This window comes from Squalius cephalus, assembly GCF_949319135.1.
Source record: "Squalius cephalus genome assembly, chromosome: 14".
Classification (NCBI taxonomy): Eukaryota; Metazoa; Chordata; class Actinopteri; order Cypriniformes; family Leuciscidae; genus Squalius; species Squalius cephalus.
Genome location: NC_137135.1, coordinates 30222059 through 30247260, shown reverse-complemented (window position 1 = coordinate 30247260; position 25202 = coordinate 30222059). Strand labels below are relative to the sequence as shown.

General features: G+C 37.1%; 1 protein-coding gene and 1 long non-coding RNA gene across 3 annotated transcripts; one reads left to right on the top strand and one right to left on the bottom strand.

The window, feature by feature from the left end:
- Positions 1–33: 33 nt before the first annotated feature.
- Positions 34–24436, top strand: LOC307171040. The gene is made up of 5 exons (XR_013823479.1): positions 34–294; positions 1524–1593; positions 17954–18081; positions 18498–18636; positions 24262–24436. It is a non-coding gene; the product is annotated as an uncharacterized lncRNA (long non-coding RNA).
- Positions 588–15158, bottom strand: cpxm1b (carboxypeptidase X (M14 family), member 1b). Of its 2 annotated transcripts, none has more exons than XM_079892406.1 (13): positions 14259–15158; positions 11762–11871; positions 10924–11063; positions 10745–10829; positions 9482–9632; positions 8941–9029; positions 7874–7997; positions 3983–4179; positions 3359–3538; positions 2905–3199; positions 1474–1613; positions 1250–1352; positions 588–1133 (listed from the first exon to the last, which is right to left on the bottom strand). In XM_079892406.1, the coding sequence occupies exons 1-13, from the start codon at positions 14884–14886 to the stop codon at positions 823–825; spliced, it is 2553 nt and encodes an 850-aa protein (XP_079748532.1). In that variant the 5' UTR covers positions 14887–15158; the 3' UTR covers positions 588–822. The 2 variants fall into 2 exon arrangements, with proteins under 2 accessions (XP_079748532.1, XP_079748533.1); XM_079892407.1 differs by lacking the exon at positions 14259–15158 and adding an exon at positions 13366–13381.
- Positions 24437–25202: the final 766 nt, after the last annotated feature.

Genomic DNA, 25202 nt, shown 5'->3' with positions numbered 1-25202 from the left:
CAAATAGGTAAGAATGTATCACAAGTATTACAAAATAAAGAGTAGATTCAATGCATTCTAAAAGCGTATTTATTTATTTTTCTATAATTCTGTGCCCAAAAGCACCACAGCGCCATCTGTTGACAGCCACAGGTTCAACAGAGACAGTGGCGTCCAGATAAACAGTACAAGGCCAAGTTCATTCATCTTGTTTACTTCGAGAATTGCTTTATTACAAAAGTTTAGTTAAGTACAAATGATTCCCATTCCATTCGGAACTACTCATATTTGGTTACGAGTGCTTGTCATACTGAGGTATGTTGTTTTTTTTTGTTTATCTTGATATCTCTGCTGTTAGTTATTTTTTGTGTGGCAGCATTTCCTTAAAAACAAAACATCCAAGTGCTATTATGATCATTATAAATAACTCTTCAGTATATATTTCAGAAGATGTCAACTCTTGATGACTTTCAAGGTTAAACTGTTTGAAATATAGCAAACAAAATATAAACACTATACAGCTAAAGAAACCAATTGACAAAACATCAGTTCCAGACTGAGATGTATTTGCACCTCTATGCACAAATGTGGGCACAGATTAGCATAAAAATCAAACATTCCAACAACGGTCTATTTTTAATTAACGTTATCAATGTCTTGTATAAAAGTATAAAACAGTTTTCAGACATTTTGGTGTGAAATCTGCTCCTCAATACACAATGTATGTTACCACAGAAAAGGGCAACCTATTTACAGGCCCATCTAAACTGCATTTTCCCTAGACATTAATACAGTCTAATCCTGTACTTGGCCGGCAAAACAGGTCAAAGGTTAAAGGTCAGTCTAGTTGTGGGCCCCCCTAGCCCTCCGCTGCTGTGACTCCCTGCGTCGGTTAATAAGCTTAGTACTGACACGCAGTTTCCGCATGCGCAGCTGGCGCAATCGGAGCTGCAGGTCTTTGGGAATCTTGTCTCCCTTGGCCAGGATCTCTCTCAGCCGCTGTTTTGGTGTCTTGGTAAGTTGGAAGTCGCAGATAGTGGGGTAATGCTCGTACTCGACCCTGCAACTTCGAGTGGCTGGGAAATATCCCTCTGCGGTCACTGTAATGTCATAGTCACCCGGGTTCAACAGACGCCAGAAGTCCCCATCAAAAGCTGAAAAAAGACAGATTTGAGTGTTATTTAAATGAGACCATTTAAGATGTTTTTTTTGTTTCTATCCAAGTTATGAATATTTGGTTGATAGTTTTAATTATTCTGAGTAGCATTACCTGATCTTATGTGATGGTCGATGTCATCCACTTTGATGATGGCATCAGCGATGCCGGCTTCAGTGTCTTTGTCCCTAACCACTCCTTTGATTCCTCTGTGCACCTGTTGACAAATATTGACAAATGCATTGATTGTATTGTTTTTAATGACACATTCAGGTGTTTAGACATATCTGAGACAAATGTTTAGTGGTTGCTGGGTTTTTGTTTGCGATATATTGTACCTGCTCCATGTAGACAAGGAGAGATTCTTTATTGTTCTCCCATTCTATAGGCAGCTCACTGGCATGAGGGAACTTATCACAGGACAGCTCCACGGTCACCTCAAAACAGTTGGTGTGCAGGTAACTGAAGTCATTCATGCCTACAGATGAAAACACAGGTCACATGAAGCATTAAATTCATGTAATCAGGGTTAATATTTGCTCTCTCTCTCTCACACACACACACACACACACACACACACACACACACACACACACACACTACAGTTCAAAAGTCTTTTGTAATGTTTTTTAAAGAAGTGTCTTATACTCACCAAGACTGCATTTATTTGATCAAAAATACAGTAACATCTAATATTGTGAAATATTATTACAGTTTATAGTAACTTTTTTATATTTGAAACATATTTTAAAATGTAATTTATTCCAGTGATTCAAAGCAGAATTTTCAGCATAATTACTCCAGTCTTCATTGTCACATGGTCCTTCAGAAATCATTCTCTGATTTGCTGCCTTAAGAAACATTTCTCATTATTATAAATGTTGATGAATAGAAATGTCAGAAGATCAGAATTTATTTAAAAACAGAAATCTTTTGTGACATTATAAATGTCTTTACTGTCACTTTTGATCAATTTTATGCATCCTTGCTGAGTATATATATATTAGGCAAAAAGTATGTTTTGGACCGTAGATGTAACGGTAAAGATAAAAAATTTAAGTGGCGTCAAATTATATTACTATATTTCATTGGTAAAAGGGAAATAGTGAGTGAAAATGAGGAAATTCTAGCTACAATATAGCATTACATAGATATTCCATCCTGTATGATGAAACAACTTGGTAGATCTGACCATTCAGACTGATATGCATTTCCAAAAATCATATTTTAACCACATTTCAAAATACAAATATGGTTTGAATAAAGTTTTTTTTTCTTTTGTTCAGATTATGAATAAATTGACAGATTTGAACAAAATATGCTGATTCTTGCTGCCTGTCTGAACTTTAAAACCTTGATTTTCTTACAAAATAAATAGTTTGTTTCTTATATGCTGAAGGTATATGCGTGCATCAATGAGAGTGCCTCATTAATTAACACTACCAATAACTGGCATGATGCATCTGCACTGGTGTTGCCACTTAAAGAATCAGTTTTAAAAAAGGGAATGCCACATGAAGGCTGGAAGATTGAAAAGTTTGCATCTGACCCATTTCGTTTGATTTCCTTTTTTTTTAATAAAAACTTATGAGTTTTGTTTGTTTTGTGCTAGGCCCTAAGCAGTGGGTGTCATGTGTTTTTTTTTTACTTTCTTTTAGTTTATATATATATATATATATATATATATATATATATATATATGTGAACTTTTATAAGCAAAGACTAAGTCCCTTGATGATCTCAAAAGCCACAAGAGCAGCAGTACTCACTGCCTGGTACAGTGTGCCAGTTCGCTCCATTAATAATGTTATTGTAACGAAGGAAGTCCTCATTGTGGCAGGGCCTTCGGTCTGGGTTGGACATCACATGGTTGGTGCTGGCGTAAACGGTGGCCAGCCAGCGGAAAAAGCTGTCATCGGCGGTGGGCGTTTGCTCTTTAGGGGCCCAGTCTTTGGTCATGTCAAACGGGTACGTGACCACCAGCTCTCCTCCATGCAGGTTAGCGCTGAGAACAAATGGTATAGTCTGCATCCAACTGATGACGGCTCTCGTTTCTGGAGCCACCTTCAATATAAAGACAAGAATAATGTGATTTATTTAAAATATTATGGCCAAATTACATGAGAATGATGATTTGAAGTCGTTTAAAGATGGAAGGGTGTTTGTTTTAATCAGTGAGATCTCATATATGATTGTAAAGAATTATAAAAAGAAATACTTTACAAAAGCTTCTTCTGAAGTGTAGTACTCTGGAATGGGAAAGTAGTGATTGATTAGTTTTGACTTGTCTGTTTCTAGCTCGATGGCGTCCCACATCACTGTGTTCAGATCTGCAAAGTTGTGATTCATGTCAATGCCTTCATAATTATAGCGACCCAGTGCCCATCCGGCCAGCTCTGAACCCTGTAAAACAAAACATGTTCACAAAACACAAGTGTTATGAAGTCGTTGATTAATTGAGCTTGTTTGTGCTTGGTTTAAAATATTTAAAGGGGACATATCATGAAAATCGGACTTTTTCCATGTTTAAGTGCTATACTCGGGTCCCCGGCAGTCCCGACGCCATGGGCGGGCATTGGGGGGCCTGGCCCGCCCTGTGAGTCACTAGTGCCCGCCCTGGACGAGACTGTCTCTCTTCACCAACTCCACGTCAAGTCAAAAACAGTGCGTTTTTGCTCACAACCAAAAAGGGGCAAATTTGACAAGCTATAATAAATCATACTTTTTTTTTTTTAATTAGATTTTTTTGAATTTTGATTTTTACCGTTCAAAAACATTTGAACGGTAGTGTATTGGTAGAGAAACATTTTGGAAATGCCAGAATATCCCTTGCTTTCCCCACTCTACCTTTTTGTAAGCCATTTCATAGCCATCAGGGTTCATCGAGGGCAGAAGATGGATGCGTGTCTCTTTGACTAGGTGAACTATGCGCTGATTTCCACGTTTGTACTCCTGGCATATGTACTCCATCAGGTTGAGCAGTAGTTCCCTCCCGAGCACTTCGTTTCCATGCATACCGGCCACATAGCGGAACTCAGCTTCACCTGCAGGGGGAGCCAAACTGTTTTTAGATTGTCAAGCTCTGTCACAGAAATTGGATTAGGTGTGCGCAGTTATTAGGAGTGTTATGGTACTTATCCAGATGTGTGGCTCTGTTTTGAAAAGTAACTCCATGCTTTGCCCAGATTCTCTCCACCTCCTCTATAGAGTGTGCTAACAGAGGTGTCTGAAATCTGGCACCCTCTCTCTAGCAGCTCAGAGAGGCAGACATCTCTGCTTGTTTGTTAAATGTTTTGTTTTCAAGTTAATTATTTTTTTCATAATTTGTCAGGCATAATGTCTGTGGCTGACATTTTGTTTTAAAATATAAGGGTTTTTATCAGTGGTTCTCTGGTTGGGAGAACAAAATAGGCAAAAAGTTAAATTTTTAGGAAAGAGTTAAAGCTTTTACCTATATACATATTAAATTTCAGAGGGAGAAAGATGTCAAATTTGCCATCACTCCTTTAGCCATAGTATAAAAACACTCACACAGCAGCATTAACTAGATTTCTTTTATTTAATGCCAAGGCAATATAACTTAAATTATAGTGTTATAAATATACATAATTAAAAAAAAAAAGAACATAAAAAAACTTTGCTAGATTTACAATGGTAATAAATGTGGAAATCTGTGAAAAGGGTCCGTAGCCTTGGACTTTAATGACACTTATTGGAGTGGATTATTAGAAAAAAAGTTCAGTTTCTGATTATATTGTAGGAATGCCCTTTTTGCACCAGTATTTTCCACCATTGATTAATGTTTTTCACAAACAACAGTGATTAATAGCTGGGATACAGAGAGAAATATTACTGTTTTACTGTATTTTTGATAAAAAATATGCCGCCTTGATGACATTGAAAACATTTTAAAAATCGTACCGACCCCAAACATTTGAACGATAGTGTATTGGTGGAGAATAATATTGTATTTCGCAAACGACAGTGTTTGATAGCTAGCAGACTGAAAGCATTCAGTACTTTACCATTCATTAGACCTATGTAAAATGAAAACAACTATTTTTAAATAGTGTAAAACTGAAAGTGGGGAAAAATGCTTTTTAATGTGGTAAAACATGACCTATAGATTTGACAATGCTAATAAATTAGTAGCTTGCTAAAACATAAAAATGAATCTGTAGTCACCAGTTTCTGTCTCAGAAAAGCGATACTTAAATGATATACTGTATAATGATAAAGAAGGATTGAGGGATTTGTAACCTTTTTCAATTACAATATCATGAAATTTAGGATAAAATTTAGGATACAATGAAAAAAAAAAAAACAGGCACATTTATGTGCCATCTCTCAGAGTTTTTGAGCAAAAACAGGAAATAGCCTATGTGCAGCTAAGCTGTGCATATCTAACCAAGCATGGATGATTTATTTCTATAAATATTGATTCGGCTTGCAGCTTGCTGCCTCTTTGTCAACCAAGAGAAGCACAAGTTGCGTCTGTTTTGACAGTGAAACTGAGCGTCATTAGGTTCAGGTCCTCTGCAAGGTTAAATCCCCCTCCTCTTTTTCTGCAATATTTGGCTAACAGTTGACCCATTCAGTCTCAGCAATCTGGCTCTCGTTAGCCTCACTGAGAAAACATCACCCATCCCGCCAAAGAGGAGGAATTTCCAGAGGAGTAACTAACTGAACTTTGACCCCCACATGCAGACCACAGCATTGATATGCCATTGATTTAAATGCAGGCAGGAAACGCATGAGTCTGGAAACCCCCGAAACAACAAGCGGCTGATTCATATTGAGCGTGCAACCAAAAAAGATGATATACCCATCAGACAGGCTAGGAAATAATGAAAATGTCTCCTCTCCTGTGTAGAGCACAGCAGTCATGATCTACAAATAAAAAAATCATTCTCCAAAGAAATTTGTATTTATTTACCAGTAACGTATAACATTTTCAAGACAGATGTGCCATGAACTGATTTCGTTGATTTGCTTCCTTTAGTCAATTTAAATTCAACCAAATTTTTTTGAGTCACGACACCTTTATTTATATAGCACTTTATTCAATACAGATTGTTTAAAAGCAGTTTTACTGTGATAAACAGGAAAATAATGTTTAAATGATGCACACAGAATTCAATTCTGCTCTTAAAAGAAAACAGTGTAATTTCAATGTTGATTCAGTTCTGTTCAATAACTGGGTAAAGATCATCAAATATGAAACGAGTTCAATGAATCTATAAAGCAGCTAGTTAGTCTCTCTCAAATGTCTTGTAAATTTGTATGTGTTTGTTTATACAGTATATTCGCTAAATGTAAAATATACTGTTTTAATACTAATCAAAGCACCATCGTTTTTGATTCAACTATCATTAATTCACAGTGATCTATTGCAGTTAATTCCATCAGATGTTAAGGACGCTGTTTTGTATCTTTTTGTACTTTTTAACATTGTTATTCATCTCTGAGCTTGTTGATTTGGTTTAAGGCATAGAACTTGAGGATCAAGGCTGCTGAAAAAGTATTTGGTCACTGTTGCGCTTATTTTGTCTCTTTATATTTACATATCAAAACAGATTTGAAAAGATTAATGGTTCAGTTATGTGGAGACCAGACAATGAAAATGAATACGAAAGGACTGTCAATGTGTTTCGAAAAAGCGCTTATTACAATAATGACATTTGGGTGTGTTATTCGACCTCAGACATGATGTGTGTGGCTGGCTTGTAACACTAGAGCACACAAATGCACTTTCATATTGTTCTAATTTCATAAGCACAGCCAACAAAAAGCTAATATATTTCCAAAGAGGCCATAACTTGTGGATTCTAGGCTGGCATTTCTCCACTGTGCCTGGAGAGACTTTAGATTAATCAAGTCAAATCTCCTCTTAAACAGAATCGCCACGTGCTTTGATCCACTCGTGAAATTCTCTATGATTTTATAACACAGAGTGAGGTTATTTCTTCCCACTTTCCTTCTCTAGACTCTTTCTGAGGTCTGCCGCCATGGCCTTCTGCGATTGCATCCCTGGCTCCAGCCTGCATTATGAGTGCTGGCAGGAGATGAGTAAACCACTGCCAGAGCTGGCAACCTCTCTCACCGAGGAACCAATTTCTTGCCCACAGGCCAATGCAAACACTAGAGTTGCCCAGTGTAAATAGAAAGGGCAAATCAGACTGAATGAGAGTGAGTGAAAGAGAGGCTTTTGGGCTCTTTTCCAATTGCTATAGTTACAGCATAAAAACTGATAACTGCGCCCACGTCGAATCCATGCCCAAAGAGCACCACAGAAAATTCCACATACCCTTTGTTGTTACATGTTCATTTAGTTCAATATATTTTACCATGTTTAAATCCATTCCGGAATTCCACAGATTTTCCCACCAAAATTTGCATTGCAAATTGAAAAGTCTGTATATTCCACCCGGGTATTTAATACAAAGATTTATAACATTAGAATCCTATAGCTTGAAGAGGGCTGGTATCATTTCCCCTTAAATTTACTCACCAAACAAGTTTACTAAGTTTTTTTTAATTGTTTTTAACCAGTATAGTTCAAACACGTTGAAAGAATTGCTTTTATCCAATAAAAGGTTGCATTATTTTAAAACAGTTGAAAACTTGTAATTTCTTGGATTCATCATAAATGTTTGCAATTTAAATTAGCCAGGTTAATGCATGATTAAACACTGTATAGTTAGTGGTAGGCTAACTTGTGTTGGGACTCAAACTCACCCAGCTCATGTTTGCCTGGATTGTCTGAGATTTCCATCACATACAGTTTAAGACCCATGTAGCTTTTGCCAATGCTGTAAATGCGGGTGATATCAGGACACATCTCGTTCACAGACTTCATGAGCTGAAAGACAAATGATGATCAACTTTTTCACAGCTTATTCTTACATAATGTACACCAAGGACACATTAATTCAAAGTGTGAGTAAAGATATTTACAATGTTACAAAACATTTCCATTCATCTATCCAGTCATCAAAATCCTGAAAAAAACCCCCATTTTCCACAAAAATATTAATCAGCACAACCGTTTTCAACATTTATAATAATAATAAATGTTTCTTGAGCAGCAAATCAGAATATTAGAATGATTTCTGAAGGATCACGTGACACTGAAGACTGGAGTAATGATGCTGAAAAATCTGATTTGCATCACAGGAATAAACTAAATTTTTTAATATTTTAAAATAGAAAATTATTTTAAATTGTACTAATATTTCACAATATTACTGATTTTACTGTATTTTTTATTAAATAAATGCATGCAGCCTTTTTGAGCATAGGAGACTTCTTTCAATAACATTACAAAATCTTACCGATCCCAAATTTCTGAAGTATGACAAAGCACAAGTATCCAGGACTGGAGAATAAACTAAAACATTCCTTGCGTTTATCTGTGTGTATATAAATGTGGTTTTTGTTACCTGCCCGCAGGCTTGTGTTAATGTAGACACTGTTGCATGATGGTGGTCAGACTTGACCGCAAGTGATTCGCAAGGCAGCTCATATACTGACGTGAAAATCTGGGAAAATGTTTGTTTTCTAGCCAGGGCTTGGTTTTTAGATCATGCAGTCATCCATCTCTGTCAATCTGAGGTTGGACTGTTAGCATGTAGGGCTTCTCACTTTAAAGAGCAATTTATGAATCATAATTCTCCTTTCATTAGCAAAACACTTCATTTTAAATATATGTAGGTATTGTTATTTTTAATGGTCAGTATGTCATTGGGTTGCACCATTTCATGCTGACTAAGCAACAACAAAACAAGAGGAGAAATCTTCCTCACCTTCCTCATCTCTTTGTAGTTATGATGTCTGAAGTCCAGTTTGTCCTTGGTGCCTTCCTCAGCTTGCCACGGGTAGATATTGTTTGGATCTTAAAACACGATGTACAGTTCATGAAAATTAAGGTCTGTTCACACCAAGAAACATAACTATAAAGATGACCATAACGATAAATATTTGTGTCAACACTGGTGAACGTTAACGCTGCTATAAATGCTCAAGCTCTTAAAAGCTTAATGGATTCTGATTGGCTGCCGATGTTTTTATCGTTCATCAGCTGGAAAAAAATCATTTTGAAAGTGATTCCAATGATATCGTTCCTCTGTGCCATTATCGTTATAGTTGTGGTGTGGAATCTATCGCTATCATTATAGTTATTGTCCTTGGTGTGAACGGGCCTTTACTGTGGCCATTTTTTTTGTTATCATTTGCTTATGTAACCAGCCCCTAACAAGGATGCTAAACACAGTCTGTAGCGTTTATGATGTGTAAAAGAAAGACCTTCCATATGTGAGATCAGTGAAAGGTTTGTGTTTGGCATACCTGGCAGCTCACAGCCCATAATTTCAGCTCTCAGGCAGATGGTCCCATTCTTAAACCAGGTCTGAGGGTTAATACGTATGTATTGTGCCACTGCTGGTTTGGGCAGAATGGCCAAGACTGACGTTTCGGTGTCCTTGTTCCCCTCAAACACCTGTTAGCATACAAGATCACTTCTGGTGAGTGATCCTATTGATGCGATCCAAGTGACATTTGCCAGTGGCAGCTGGCACAGTCAGTGTCCAAGGAGGGCACACGAGAGGCTGGCACAGTTCAGTACGCAGTGGGCAGGCTATTCTTTTCAAAAGAGCCGCTTAACCCTGCCAACTACTGCCAGCGCCTGCCTCCAACCTTTGTTAGTCTAAAAGACTCTGTGCCAGCTGGAAACTGAATGGATATAATGATGTCACAAAGATACTGAGGCTAATATACACCAGCAGAGGTGAATGGCACAACCTACTGTCTGGAAAAGGGGGCTTATTTTAGGTGATTTCCGTTAAATGAGAGAAAAATTGTAATGTAGCCTCATAATACTATTGTTATTCAATTGTTCTCTGAAAATACTGTAACTCTCAGAACTAAATTTTAAGTCGAAAGAGATTATTTATTAAAAATAAGCTGCAAAAATGGCACCTTTCTGACATCATTACTCTGAATCAACACCAATGCTACAATTTTCTATATGTCATAATCATTTGTTAACAAACAAGTATTCATTACTTCAATGAGTTTATTGTTTCTGCCTTAAATTATTACACTGATTTAATACATTTTTAGCTAACTGTGATTTGTATAGGTACATTTCTGAAATGCGTAACTAAGACAGTTATCTCTGATAACAGATTTGTAACGTGGATGCATTTTCTGTAAAGCTGCTTTGAAACGATGTAATTGTGAAAAGCGCTATACAAATAAATGTGAAATTGAAATTGAATTATGTAAATAACTTCTTTAGGGTAATATACACTTCTGGTAAAAGGTTTGGAATAATTAAGGTTTTTAAAAAGATTTTAGAATGATTTCTGAGAAATGTGAATGTGACAATGAAGACTGGAGTAATGGCTGCTGAAAATTACATTTTAAAGCATATTCAAATTTAAAAACGTTTCACAATATTACTGTTTTACTGTTTTTTGTCATCAAATAAATATGGTCTTGGTGATCAAAAGAGACTTCTTTCAAAAACATCAAAAAATTATTCCAGATTTTTGACCGGTAGTGTTTTTATTTTATTTTTTACAGTTGATGGTAAAGAGAACAACATACCGCCTCTTCTGTCCCGTTCATGCATGGCTTCCATTTAATGGTGTCATTGCTAACCAGAACTTTGAAGGTTTCTACATAGTCCCAGCTACAAAATAAGAGAGACATTGTTAATATTGCAATTTAACATATTGTTTTAATTATGATATTATGGTAGAGACATATATCATGATATGAAGTACCTCCATATCGAGCTGCGACCCTGTAGTATCACTGCTGTGAACCGTGTGAGCTTCTTGGCATCTACCTGTAACCATTGGTTCTGATCTTCATACTGGGCACACCAAGCTCCGTCATAGATATCCCCATCCTCCACACCAGACTGCAAAAGAAGAAAAGAAAAACGATGAAACAATGGTTATGTTAATATAAACACCAAAAACTGCCAAATATGCTGATGAATACATAATTGATGCTATATTGATGATGACATGCATATACACTGCCGTTCAAAAGTTTGTTTATTTATTTATATTTATTTATTTGAAAGACATCTCTAATTGCTATGGCTACATATTTAAAAAAAAAAAAAAATACAGAAAAATAGTAATATTGTGAAATATTATTACAATTTAAAATAACTCATATTTAATAATAAATGTAATTTATTCTGGTGATGGCAAATCTGAATTTTCAGCATCATTACTCCAGTCTTCAGTGTCACATTATCCTTCAGAAATCATTCTAATCTAATATGAGATTTAATACTCAGAATACATTTCTTAATATTATCAATGTTGAAAACAGTTGTGCTGCTTAATATTTCAGTGGAAACCGTGATGCATTTTTGTCAGGATTCTTTGATGAATATAAAGTTCAAAAGTACAGCATTTATTTAAAATCGATATCTTTTGTGACATTATAAATGGCTTTACAGTCACTTTTGATCAATTTAATGTGTCCTTTCTGAATAAAATTAATACATTTTTCCCAAAAACAACAACAACTGACCTTACTGACTCCAAACTTTTGGGCAGAGAATAAATATACATATGAGGTTTATTCTGCTGTGTGGCCCACCTGTATGTTGAGTCGGCCCCTGTGGGGCCCCAGGCCCATGCGCTTATAAGAGGAGGCTTGAATCTGCGAGTCTTTAACTTTCAGAGACTCCAGACCCAAAGGAGGACACTCTGAGAAGGCGAAGAGATATGATTTAAAGAGGAGGAAGGAAATAGAGAAAACGATTGAGAGCACAAGCATCATATCATGTGCCCCTCAGATTTTTGAGCCAATGGGTTTTGAATGCAATTTATAAAAAACATTTGAGTAAAATCAGTCCATAATATTTGACAGTCGATGCAGCTGCAGGGCAGACAGGAAACTGTTGTTTTGAGGAGTTCAGCTTGTCCCATCTGCTTTCCAAATACTTTCTCTCATTCTTTCTTTAAAAAAAACCCTGTGTTTTTGAAGCCTTTAGGATCTGTAAACTGCTACTCCAATGTGTGACAAACCCAGCACAAATGGTTGAGATGGATGTGGCCAGTAATTTAACTTTATTACAGGAAGGGATCTATGTTTGGTTTGATACTGTCTTCAAATCCACCTGTGAAACTATATACCTACGAGTCAGGCGTTCATTATAAAGTCAAGCATTCAACATAACGTGGAAGTAGCCTAAACAAAACAAATGAATTATATTGTGGACTATAAACTTAAATAACTACATCTGAATTCAAAATGATGAAAAATATGTCTATCACTTATTATACATGTTATCACAAGTACTATATGCAAACCATGGAACCATACAGAATTGCTTTCCACTCACTGATCTCTATATAGATTATAGATATATTTACATGATATCATCTATATTATCAGTGTTTCAACCATGTTTCAAATAGAATCACCCCTTCCAACACCATTAACTTGTGTATCATCTATAATTCTGAGTTTCCCATTTGTAAATATTAACTTTGCTTGGTAGTTCATGTGCTTGGGACTCGTCGTTTTGATATTTCTGACTCTACTTGAAGGGCACATCATTCACAGGCCCTCTAAACAACTTTTTAAACACAAAACTGGTCATAATATGAACATGGTTTGCTTCAGCTGCTTTGAGCACTCTTATTAAAAAAAGTATTAATTCCTATTCCTATATAACTTTGACTTGTGAACAAAATAATTTTCAAAAGCAATACTTGACTAACTGCATGCGATATACCACTTCCTGCCACGATGTTTAGTTTATAATATAATAATAATTGATATACAGTACTTATACCACAGTATACACAAGCCTTAATGCCACTCAAATAAAATGTGTGCAGGAAATCCTGCTCATGTTGTATATTAATAATTTCCAGTAGAATTTACTGCTGCTTGGGGACATCATGCTCTTTTTATGCAAGTTTAAGGAGTTTAAAGATTCTCTTTACTAACTTATTTTTTATATGTAGATCTCCCAGTTAACCATGTGAACTGTTTAATGAGCAAAAAGCTTGGATAGCATTTCCAGAAATATCTTGTTTGTTACTGGTTAGCATTATTGCAGCTGATTGTTTGCATTCAAACTTTTGTATCGGGACATCATGTAAAAGAGATCAGGCTCTCAGTGAGAGAAATGCACATCTGGTTCTTGTGGGTGAGTCAGTCTGATGGTTTGCGGAGTCAGCATTCCTTACCAATTCATCTGAAAGTGGGGAGATTTCCTGGCACTGATGGTTGTTTAGATGGCCCAAATACTTTGACCTGGACTACTGTCCTGTTGCCCTTACAATTGTTTTATGCTCCAAGTGGACAGAAAGCACGGCTGTGGAGTGAAATGCCACTGGGCTCATCTTTAAGAGGTGTTTGGGGAGGTCTGGATGGGCTTCTTACACAACCACCTCCCCCTACAAATCAGCTAAAACACCCCAATTCTGCAGAACATAAAAGAAGTTGAAAAGATGAGCTGTTGCTTGTGACGCTTCATTGAGACGATTTGTTCTTGAATGGGTCTGTCTTCATAATAAAGACTTCAACTGTAGCTTTATATTTCCAGCAGACGTTTTGCACATCTTCATTTTAGTCAACTTGATACAACATGCGGTAGCCTACATGACCAAAGATTTTCTCATAATTCTGACCATAGAATTCCTGAAGTTGAATATAATCTGGAAAATCATGCTTTTCAGCTCTGTGGTTTGTTTAGTGGAGAAAACTAGTTCACTGACTGAGTGACCCAAATGGCTTTTGAAACAGGAAATGGACTATTAGAGCAGTGTTTGAATATGGCCAGAATTATGTAACAATGCTTGCAAGCAAATTTATGAACTGATAATCTGGGAGTTTTTGTTTTTCTTTTGTTTGATGATGCATAGATATATAGATATATAGATAGGTAGATGGATGGATGGGTGATGCATAGATAGATAGTAGATAGATAGATGGATGGATGGATGGATGGGTGATGCATAAATATATAGATAGATACATAGATAGATAGATAGATAGATAGATAGATTGATTGATTGATTGATTGATAGATGAGTGATGTATATATGTATAGATGGATAGATAAATCACATTTACTTACCAAATACCGGTGGTTCTTCACTTTCTTTTTTGTGCCAAACTCTCCGTTCCACGTTTTTATCAATGTTTTCATTCAGGTTCTCTGTGTGGAAGCGCACCGGGCTGGTCGTCGTCCTTGTGGCTGTTACTGTTGGCTTCACTGTTGTTGGTTTAAGGGCTTTCGTGCTCACCTCAGTCCATTTCACTGTGGGCTTCAGAGTTTTCGTGGGTTCCTTTGACTTGAATGGCTTCACTTTCGTGGGTTTCAGAGCTCTGGTGGTCGCCTGGGTCTGGTTGGGTTTAAATGTCGTGGCTTTCAGAGTTTTGGTGCTGCCCTCAGTGGGTTTCAGAGGTCTGGTGGTCCCCTGGGTCTGGTTGGGTTTAAATGTCGTGGCTTTCAGAGTTTTGGTGCTAGCCTCAGTGGGTTTCAGGGGTCTGGAAGTCGCCTCAGTGGGTTTGATCGTCTTGGAGAATCTGCTAACGTTAGGTGAGATGTTTCCATAAGTGCCGGTTCTCGCGCTTGCAGTTGCAGATGTTGTCTGAGTGTTATTTAAGTTATGTGATTTTTTAAGAGAATGTGAGTTAGTTACTCCTCCAACTAAAACAACAATACAAGTTAACAAAGATAAAAGTATAACGGTTGGTGCCATGGTTCACCGCACTGTTTACTCCTTACTAATGTAAAATCCCCCCCAGAAATGTTGCTTTATCCGAACGCATGAACCCCGTAATGTTGCAAAATCACGCGCCACTCGAGTTGCAAAGCAAATGTGAGACCATATTACTGTGAATAGAAGGAGAGAGTGTTTGAGGGGCTAAATGTGTGCCGCACACATTCCTTTGCTGAATTTCTGTTATTGCGCTTTTTTCTCTCCAAGAACGAATGAGTTCGCTAAAAAAAATCTAATTTGGAGCATCACGCCAAATGTGATACATTGTTTTAACGCTATTACTTGTGGCATTTATTGCCATTTTTCCACTCAAAAAATGTTGAAGGCTTGTACTCCCAGTTAATTGTAGCAGCGCGCCATCTAGTGGCGACCACAGATCAGACTTTTTTAAGATTAATAACTGACTGGAATGTTAACATTGGGAAAAAATGCTTTGTACAGCAACCTGATATGTCTGATATAAACTATTATCTAACATAAAATTAACCCATTATGAAGACGTCAAAGAATATTTTCAATTACCAACAACACATTAGCCTTTTAGTTGTGTCGGTGTGTCCCATATTTTGCATGCTACCCTGTTAAAGTTTAATTTTATCCCAATTACAAAAATGTAAATTTCCTTAACATTTTCGACGTCAAAGAAAATCATCATTTGAACGCATTCTTCAGCGGTGCTGGAAGTAAGTAATCTTGTTTCATTCTCCCTATTTTTTACTAATAAATATATATATATATATATATATATATATATATATATTTTTTTTTTTTTCCAATTTTGTAGCCTATATTTCATTTTAATTTTCGTTTAATTTTGTCATATACTTATTATAAAAAATATTTTTAAAACCCATGTGCTACATTTTTTTGCATTTTTCTGCAAACCTCCATATAAAATGAATACAAAATAAAACAGCAAACAGCTTGTAGCAATGAAGATTTCTTTCCTGAAGATTTTCATCTTCTTTCACAGACCGTTTGTAGGCCTAAATAAGTGAGTTTCGGGACATAAGACTTTCAAGAAACTTCCATTTGGAAAAATTCATGGTCAGAATTTAATTGTCAGGAATGACAACAATGTCGTGTTGTTGATGTTAAAATGTTATTTTTTTAATAACGAACATATATAATAACGAATAGCAAAGTAACGTTGCCTATCCAATTCCAAACATAACTTACACTTACAATTTGTAAAAAATATAATTAGGCTACCTAAAACCTTCCACTAGATGGCGACCAAACACTGTATATTTTTTAAGGTGACGTGAAGGTTGAACGCTTAAAACACGAGGGCCGATATTGTGGAGAGTTTTGATTAATTTTTGTTTTGACAAAACGAAATAAAATGCCCAAACAGTCCTGATCAATTAAATACAATAAGATGTTGTTTATGCATGGAAAGATGTTATTTGCACTGGTGACTCGTGGCTTTCATGTCCAAAACTGAGCTCCGCTGCGCTTTACCATATAGTAACGAGGTTAAAGACCACATCACCATCAATTATTAATGCATTACGCGCATCAATAAACTTCATACAACCATTTCAGAAATGTGAAAAACAGACAAACAATTCTGAGCATTTAAAGCAGTTTATCATTTTATGATCTATCAATTATTGAATGTGTTGTTTTCATCTTTTCTTTTAGTAATGCTTGGTCTAGATTCTCTTTTTCAATAAATATTTCAGAGTGTCTTTTAACATTATAAATTAATTTAGTGGCATTATGCATTGAAGGTTAATAAACTCAGAGGATGGAAATATGTATTATTTGATTATACAGGCCTAGTGCTTTTTAATTTTGAAGGCATATGTAGGCTATTAGGCTAGTATCTGCATAGAACTAAAATGTATTAAGGTTTATGCGCTGGAGGGTGTAGTTTACTGAAAAATTCAATTTACCCCTTTCTCTCTCCCCCTCTCTCTCTAACACATGCACACACCGGATGTGAGAAAAAACATGAAGTTTGCATGGAAATTTCTTTCCTCAACCTGTCAGTTTCCCCCAGTACCACCTACAGTGAGGAGTGAAATGTCAACGCTTAATAGGAAACTTAACACTGCGAAATATTCATAACCTGCTCCGCTCCTTAAATATATATGTGCTATAGTGTCTGTTGTGCTGTTATGTTGTCTGAATAGGTGTTAACATGACTTCTTTGTACATATGAGCCGAGGTCATCTTTACTAGTGTATGTGAACTATTCATGTCAAACCATAAGTGATGTATTTGTCAGGTGGCTGATGGTCTTATATATGAAATTGGATTAGTAGGAACTGCAATGCAAATGCTTTATTGCTCCCATCGGTCTGCTTGGCAATAGTTGTTGTGATTATTGCTCTATAAATTGAGTAACTAATTAGACTTTGATTGTACTGATCAATTAAATAACCTCTAAACAAGGGTCTAAGCAATTATATATGTATATCAGGCATTAAACGTCTTTAATATATATATATATATATATATATATATATATATATATATATATATATATATATATATATATATATATATGTATATGTAGATGTATGTATGTATTTATATATATATATATATATATATATATATATATATATATATATATATGTATATGTAGATGTATGTATGTATTTATATATATATATATATGTATGTATGTATATGTGTATGTGTGTGTGTGTGTGTGTATATGTGTGTGTGAGAGTGTAACAATTTGAAATTATGTAAAATATTCCATTTAATATATATATACATACACACACAGAAAAAAAATTGACAATATAAAATATCTAATATATTTAAAATAAATAGATAATTCATCATACACACACACACACACACACACACACACACACACACACACACACACACACACACACACACACACACACACACACACACACACACATATACAGTACATAATTTCTAAAATTATGTCTGGTACCTTGCACTCTTCAGCTGGTCTGTTTTGTAAGTTCTGAAGTCATGAGAGTTTCATTAGGAGCAGGTCTGACTGTGTGTGTGTGTGTGTGTGTGTGTGTGTGTGTGTGTCCATCCTGTACAGTGACCCAGCAGCGGTTGTGTGAGAGCTAGCTGCATGCCGCTCCTTTAATGACCTATGAGAGCTGTGGACCCAGACCATACACAGGGAACCTGAGAACCTGCTGAGCAACTTCTGTTGATCTAAGCCAGGTGAGGGGCCCACACTCCAGCCTGCAACACACACACACACAGAGAGAGAGAGAGAGAGAGAGAAAGAGAGAGCTGGGGACAAGACTTTGAGGGTGTGTATGGGGAGTTTTATGGCACGATTGTTGTTTGAATTATTGATAGCTTACTCTCTGATCAGTTCTTGTACATTTTATGATTCACACTAAGTGAGTTTGTTTGCTAAAGATGTCAGTTTCAGTTCTGCATCTTAACATCTGTAATGGTAGTTATGTGTGAATTGAAAAGTCAATGTTCTGTCTAATAAAACTACACAGCCACAAAGTGTCAGTTTCACACAAAGAAGTGGAGAGAGAGAGAGATTTTGAGGAAACACTGACTTTGTGCTCTCATTTCAGTTTACTGTACCACTCAAATGAACCACAATTTCACTCATACAGCAGGTGAGCTGCATCAATTCACAGGAGTCCGTCATAGACCTCCACAGCTTGAGAAATTTAACCTCCCGATGAAAACCGCACTGTCCTGACCTAAAACCAGAGATGTGAACAACAGCAAATAAAACACAGGACATACTCAGTGAGTAAAGTGCCTTCAGATGTTTCTTTCATGTTCTTGTACAGCTTTATTTATTTTTTTCTGGGATCTGCTCGATGTGTCCTCTCATTACCACGGTGTACTACCTGAACGCTACAGGAATTCAGAATTATAAATATTCAATCTTCCCCTCACCTGAAAATCTAACAGCATGCATGCTATACCGCACTGCTCAATTATTGATTTCCAGCAGGCTTATAAAAGTATCGAAACTCAGGATTGTTCAGAAGAATTTGGGAAGTAAATTCTAGAAAATTGAATGTAGTTTAATTAAAATAGATTTATTCATTATGCAATACTTATTATTTAAATGTATTTATTTGAAATATTTATTTTAATATTATCATAATAATATAATATTTTAATATATGTGTATACAATTTTTAATGTAGCCTAATATATCTTTGCATGGGATGTTTCTCAGACAAAATAGTGCATGTGTCAATTTATGCTAATTTGGCATTTGTTTTTATTATTTAACTCCCATGTAAAGCCTTTGAAGTAAAAATCTTGCTAAAATTTGCATTGCATAATCGAGATTAATCGGGTAAATACATCTGGTGTGCTTTAGAGAAACGGAAGCTGCGATCAGCAGGTGGCAAACGCTTCCCAACCATCACGTTATGGCATCAACATGCTGCACTTTCCACTTTGAGAATTAAAAAGTTGTAATCTTATATCTGGCAGAGCTTTTCTGGTAAATGTCAAGTTGACCATATGTAAAAATCTACGAGAAAAAGTTTAACCCACCATAAAACTTTTCTTCCCTCGACTTCCACTGATTCATCCGAAAAGAATACATGGATGAAATCCCCTCCCAAGACATTTCCCCTTCCATGAACAATAAATGTAGAGGTGTCATGTAATATTGATGGGCTCAGCTGATGATCTCCTGACGACCCCAGTTTGGTCCCTCTCATGTTGTATAAAATATTCATGATTCTTGTCCCCTTCCTGCCCCCGCCCCCTCAGCATCCCATAATGCATGTGTGATGTTCTGCTGGGCTCGCTCGCACAAAAACACACACCTGGCTGCAAGAGCAAAGAATGATGGGATATATAAGCATGATCTCCTGTGGTGAAGACCAGCTCTGAATTTTCCCTTTTATTTCAATTCCAAGTCTGGAAATTCTTACGTTCCCCCCCCCCCCATTATGCACCTCACGTTCCCCTCTCATGCACTTCTAGTAATCTCACAGCTATCATTAGTGACATTCAACCTTTCCTCTTCAACTCCTCCCTCTCTCTCTACCTGTTCACCTGCATCTGTTCTTTTGTCATTTTTATCAGTGCGTCCTTCGTCTGTGTTTCTCCTCCCTCTCTTGCGTTCCTCCTTCCGTCGTTCTCATTAACACCCCGGCCCTGATAGATGTAGAGAGGTGGCCTACTGCTCCTTGAGAGTCTGTCCCGGGTTGCTCGTGCAGCCCTGGCACCCCGTGCTCCTCTCCTTAGACCCGGGCCTGTGCCATCTGCCTCTGTCACTTCCACCGCTGGGCGCTGGGAGTCCGTGTGCACGAGGCAGCTCTCTTCTGCTGCAAGAAACCAGCTCATGCTGTGGCTGCTGAAACTTTTCAGCCAGTTGGTAAACTGAAAGTTAACTTTTTTGTGACTGAAGTTTATTAAACAATCTTATGTTTAAATAGAAGAGGGAATTTTTAATTAATTCATGAATGTGGCATACTGCAATAGTGTCTTTGTGCAATTTCTTATATACTGTATGCTTTAGGATTTTGCGTTCGCTAATATACGTAAATATACACTCTCTTGCAAAAGTTTGGGGCAAGTAAAGTTAAATAAGTAAACATATTTTTATTCAGCTATGGTGCATTAAATGCATTAAGGATGCATTAAATTGATCAAAAGTGACAGGAAAGACTTTTGCTTTTCAAATAAATGCTGTTCTTTTCAAATTCCTATTCATCAGCAAATCTTGACAAAGAGTATCACAATTTACACTAATTTTCATTTCATTTTTGGTTAGCTCACCCAAAAATGAACATTTCTGTCATTAATTAGAATTACTCACCCTCATCTGTCCTTTGGATGAGACTTTAAACCGAGGTCCTGACTCTCTGTGGTCATTACAAATCCCAGGATGTCCTTCGAAAAAGAGTAGCAGTGTAACCCCAGCATCCTTACTTACCCATTGGCCTTTGTCCATCATCATGGCCTCCTAATCATCCCCATATAAATACTGATTGGCTGCATCACTCTGTCTCCTTTCCACCAGTAAGCTGGTGTGTGGTGGATGTTCTGGCGCACAATGGGTACCGTCACATCATCCAGGTGGATACTGCACATTGGTGGTGGTTGAGGAGATTCCCCCAAGTGCTTTGAGTACCTATAAAAGTGCTATATAAATGTAACAAATTATTATTATTATTATTTCTTATGTCGTTCCAAACCCGTAAGACTTTCGTTCATCTTCGGAACACAAATGAAGAACTTTTTGACGAAATCTGAGAGCTTTCTGTCCCTCCATTGACAGCTACGCAACTTAATTCTCGTGTTACGCAGCACATCTGAGCTTTGGAAAGAGGTTTGTTCTCACACATCAAGCAGGTTCGGTTGAGCATCTATTTATCTTCGCTGATCAATGTTTATATGTGAATAAAAGCCTAAATTCAATCCAATCTGTTCATCATATAAAGTGATTGAGTCTCTTCAGAAAATATGGACTAAACCGGTCTATTCATTTGGATTAGTTTTACAATCTCTTAATAAACTTTTTGAAACGTCAAAGTTGTAGTTGTGTAGCTGTCTATGGAGGGACAAAAAGCTCTCAGATTTCATCAAAAAGATATTAATTTTTGTTCCAAAGATGACCGAAAGTCTTTCTGGTTTGGAACGACATGAGGGTGAGTAATTAATGAAAGAATTACCAAATCAGCATATTATAATGATTTTTGAAGGATCATGTGACACTGAAGACTGCTGAAAATTCAGCTTTGCCATCACATGAATAAATTACATTCTAAAATAAATTAGAATAGAAAACTAGATATTTCACAATATTAATACTATTACTGTATTTTTGGTCAAATAAATGCAGCCTTGGAGGTGAGCATAAGAGACTTTTTTCAAAAGCATTTTAAAAATCTTTCCACCCCCAAACCTTTAAAATGTAAATCTGAATATCCTCAGGTTTCCCCAACTGAACTTATCATTGGCCGCATGAACAGATAGCCACTCCCCCAAACCCACACCATTGGTTGAGCCAATGTTGCTGTGTCTTGCTGGTCGGGATGCTCAAACAAACATGTTTAGACAGCACCACTGAGACTTTTCAGGTAAAACAACCTTCAGACGGCTTACTTGTAGTCGTCTTTGCATATTAAACCAGGATATAAGAATGTTTTTTAACATTTAGCAGTTATAAATGATTGAAAAACGGCTGCTGTGATACAAGAATATTTGTTTTTGTTCACAAATCGTACAAAAAAATATGTGCCTTACTTTGAATGTTTGTCTGGCATGGAAAATGTAATTAACAAACCATGTTTGTGCCAACTTGAGCAGGCAATATGCTGTTTACCTAAATCACTATCTGAGCAGAGAAAACAAATATTTCTAGTTGAGAGAGGCGCTGAAAGTCCCACAGGGGCAGACTGGAGCTGTGTTCTCTCCAGCACGATACCTCTGCTCGAGAACGGAAGAAGGCAGGCCTTTTTTTTGTGTGGAGGAGAGGAGAATGTGTGTTACCAGCCAGTTATTGTCGCGCAGCCAAAAGACAAAACCAGGATAGGCAAATCAGACACATGCACGCAAGGAAACGCTGTATGCGCACTTGTGTCCACCCTTTTCCCAGCTTTCCCTGTACTTGCTGGCTGAGTCTAATTCAGTGTCATGTTCCGGGGAAGCCCAGATTGTGAACTAGCTCCTTCCCTGTGTGTTATTTATTGGGTGGGCAGTGAGTTGCTGTCTCCTTATTTACACCAAATTGCTTCTCCAGATGTTTTTTTGGGAAGAAATCCCCCACCCCTCTCAATGCCTCCCTCCCACTGCCCCCCCACCTCTCTTTGTCCAGATGGAAATGATTTTTTTGTGTGTGTAAGGATCTCTAATCCCTTTCTTTCCAGGGCTATTTTCCACCGCATCGTGATAGGAAACTTTGGACGAGCCGAGGAGAAAAGCGCAAGGTTAAGGCGAAGTCTTGTCAATGGGAAAGAATCCCTTCCTCTGGTTGTTAAATAAAGCCTACTATGTGCATCTTTTTTTTTGTTGCTTGGTGTGTGACCCAGCGAAAGCTGTTCGGACTGGTGTAGATGTATAATGAGCTTTTGTGCTCAATGGTTCTCCCTCACTTTCACATTAGTTCCTCTCAGCCAGTGTTGTGGAGAGCGCAGCACGGGGAAATGGACTGTGAGAACGCTAACCAGATGGCTTAGATCCCAAAAGCCCACGGGAATGAGGCATAGTTCCGGACTAAGCTAAATCAGTGTACCTAGACTTCAACGGCAGATACACATAGTAAGGAAATTGTTTGAGAAAAATAATAAGGGAGCGTAGAGATTTAAGAGAATGTATTTGGATTAATCAAATTGAGTACAAATACACAGCAAAATGCAGAAACTAGCACTATTTGAGTAATGACCAAGATCGGGTCACTTAGATGTGGGGGTTTACACTTTCTGATGCCACAAACCCCAAAATATGATGATCTTCTTGTGAGGGCCACCTTCCTAAAATATAAAGCCATCTATAAATACCCATTTATTTACAATTTACAAATTGTGTCTAAAATATTAATTGGAAAATGTTTACTTTCTATTAAGTCAACTATCTTTTGTGGTATGTTATACACCAATAGAAAATATAGATTTATTTTTTCATGATTTCTAACTATTGTTTGAAAATCAAGATTGAAATGGCAAGTCAGTAAATGTAAACATTTATTTTAATACAGAAGTTTTATTAATTTTTCTCTGAACATATCCACAGCCCCCCTATTGCACCCCCTTGTGGCCCCCCTTGAAAACCCCAATTTTTGTCTATTGTCTGTCCTTCAATCAAATTGTAGGCCAGTATAAGAGGTGAGATGAATCGTTTTCATGCTCTCACCGTGCCCCGTTTTCTGTGTACCCACTTTACTTTTTCTTGTCTCCATGTGCCACCTTGATAAATACAGTAACAGCCTGCACATCTAAAATGAAAACGGTGGGTTTTGTATGACTGAAACATCAATCAAACTCTCAAAATCTTAGTCATAAATCTTTAAATATGTGATATACTTTTTCTTTTCTTCAAGGGTAGACAATTGGTGCTAAAACTTAACCGATTTTATACCACAGATAAAAGACCATTTACTTCCCCTGAAATCAAATAGGACATTTCTCTGGTGAGCAGTAAGAAGCATTGTTCTAAAACGTTAAGGCACAGATTCGTCTGTAGATCTCCGGCGAGGTCCGTGGGGGTGGGAGGTAGAGGGATGGAGGGGGGGAACGGCAGATTGATGAAGAGCTGAAGTGGGTCCCTGGGTGACACACGCTCCACTCCACAATATTAAAAACTCCCACACGTTTTTTGGGGAGGCAAAATTGCCCTTGCTGGAACGCTGGTGTATTTTTTTTTTCCCAGTAATGAGCAGCATTTGTTTTATCTTGATAGATGGGACGTTGAGGAGAATTCATATCATCACAAAACTCTGAAACTGCCTTCCATTTATGCCTGGGTCCCCCATTGATCGCTGCTGAAGGACATCTTGACAATTACGCAAGGGACGCCTTCAAGAGGACTGTTCGAAGCCGACCGCGACACAATGAGGATTCCTTGCATGGTTTTTGGAGGCGGCTGCAAAAAAACATTTTTGGAGTAGGGGTTTAGTCTTGCAACCTGTTACTTTTGCTACTGTTTCCTCGCTGAGTTATGATAGTAACTAAAACCATTAAATACAACTATTTTGTTACTTAAATGTAACTTTTTATTTCAAAAACAATATTTCTAGAACTTTAACAAACATTAAAATGGAAAATATTTAACCAAAATAATTCAAAATGTTAATAAAAACTCATAGCATCTCAAATAATAAAATAACCGTTTCCTCCTTGGCATCTCACTCAAAAGACTTCAAATATTCGAGTATTCAGAAGTTGTAGCTTTATAAAAAAAACATCTTTTAGTTTGTGCTGCTCTCACTTATGTCACTTTTGATTGTTGTTTAAGTTTTCCAGACACAATCCGCTCCACGCTTTCGTCCTAAAGACTAAACGAGGCCATTATCAGACAAACTGGACTTGGCCCAATGTGTCAAAGTGACCCTATTACAATGACAGCGAGACTAGATCACTGCCCGACCCTCTCATGGCTTGCACACGCGCCCGCCTCCTTCTCCACAGGATGTAAATGGCTGATTAAATGAATTAATGTAAGGTTTCTTTCATACATGCCCCAGTAATATTGAAGCCATTACGGTCCTCTCCGGAGTTGGCATGGTCAGCGCTTAGTGCTTAATGTCTTCCACGTTGAGCTTATTAATCTAAACAGTGCAGCACAGCTGGTCTGGATCGAGCGTTCCCGAGCAGCGAAAGCAGTGGAGGCGACGACGACAA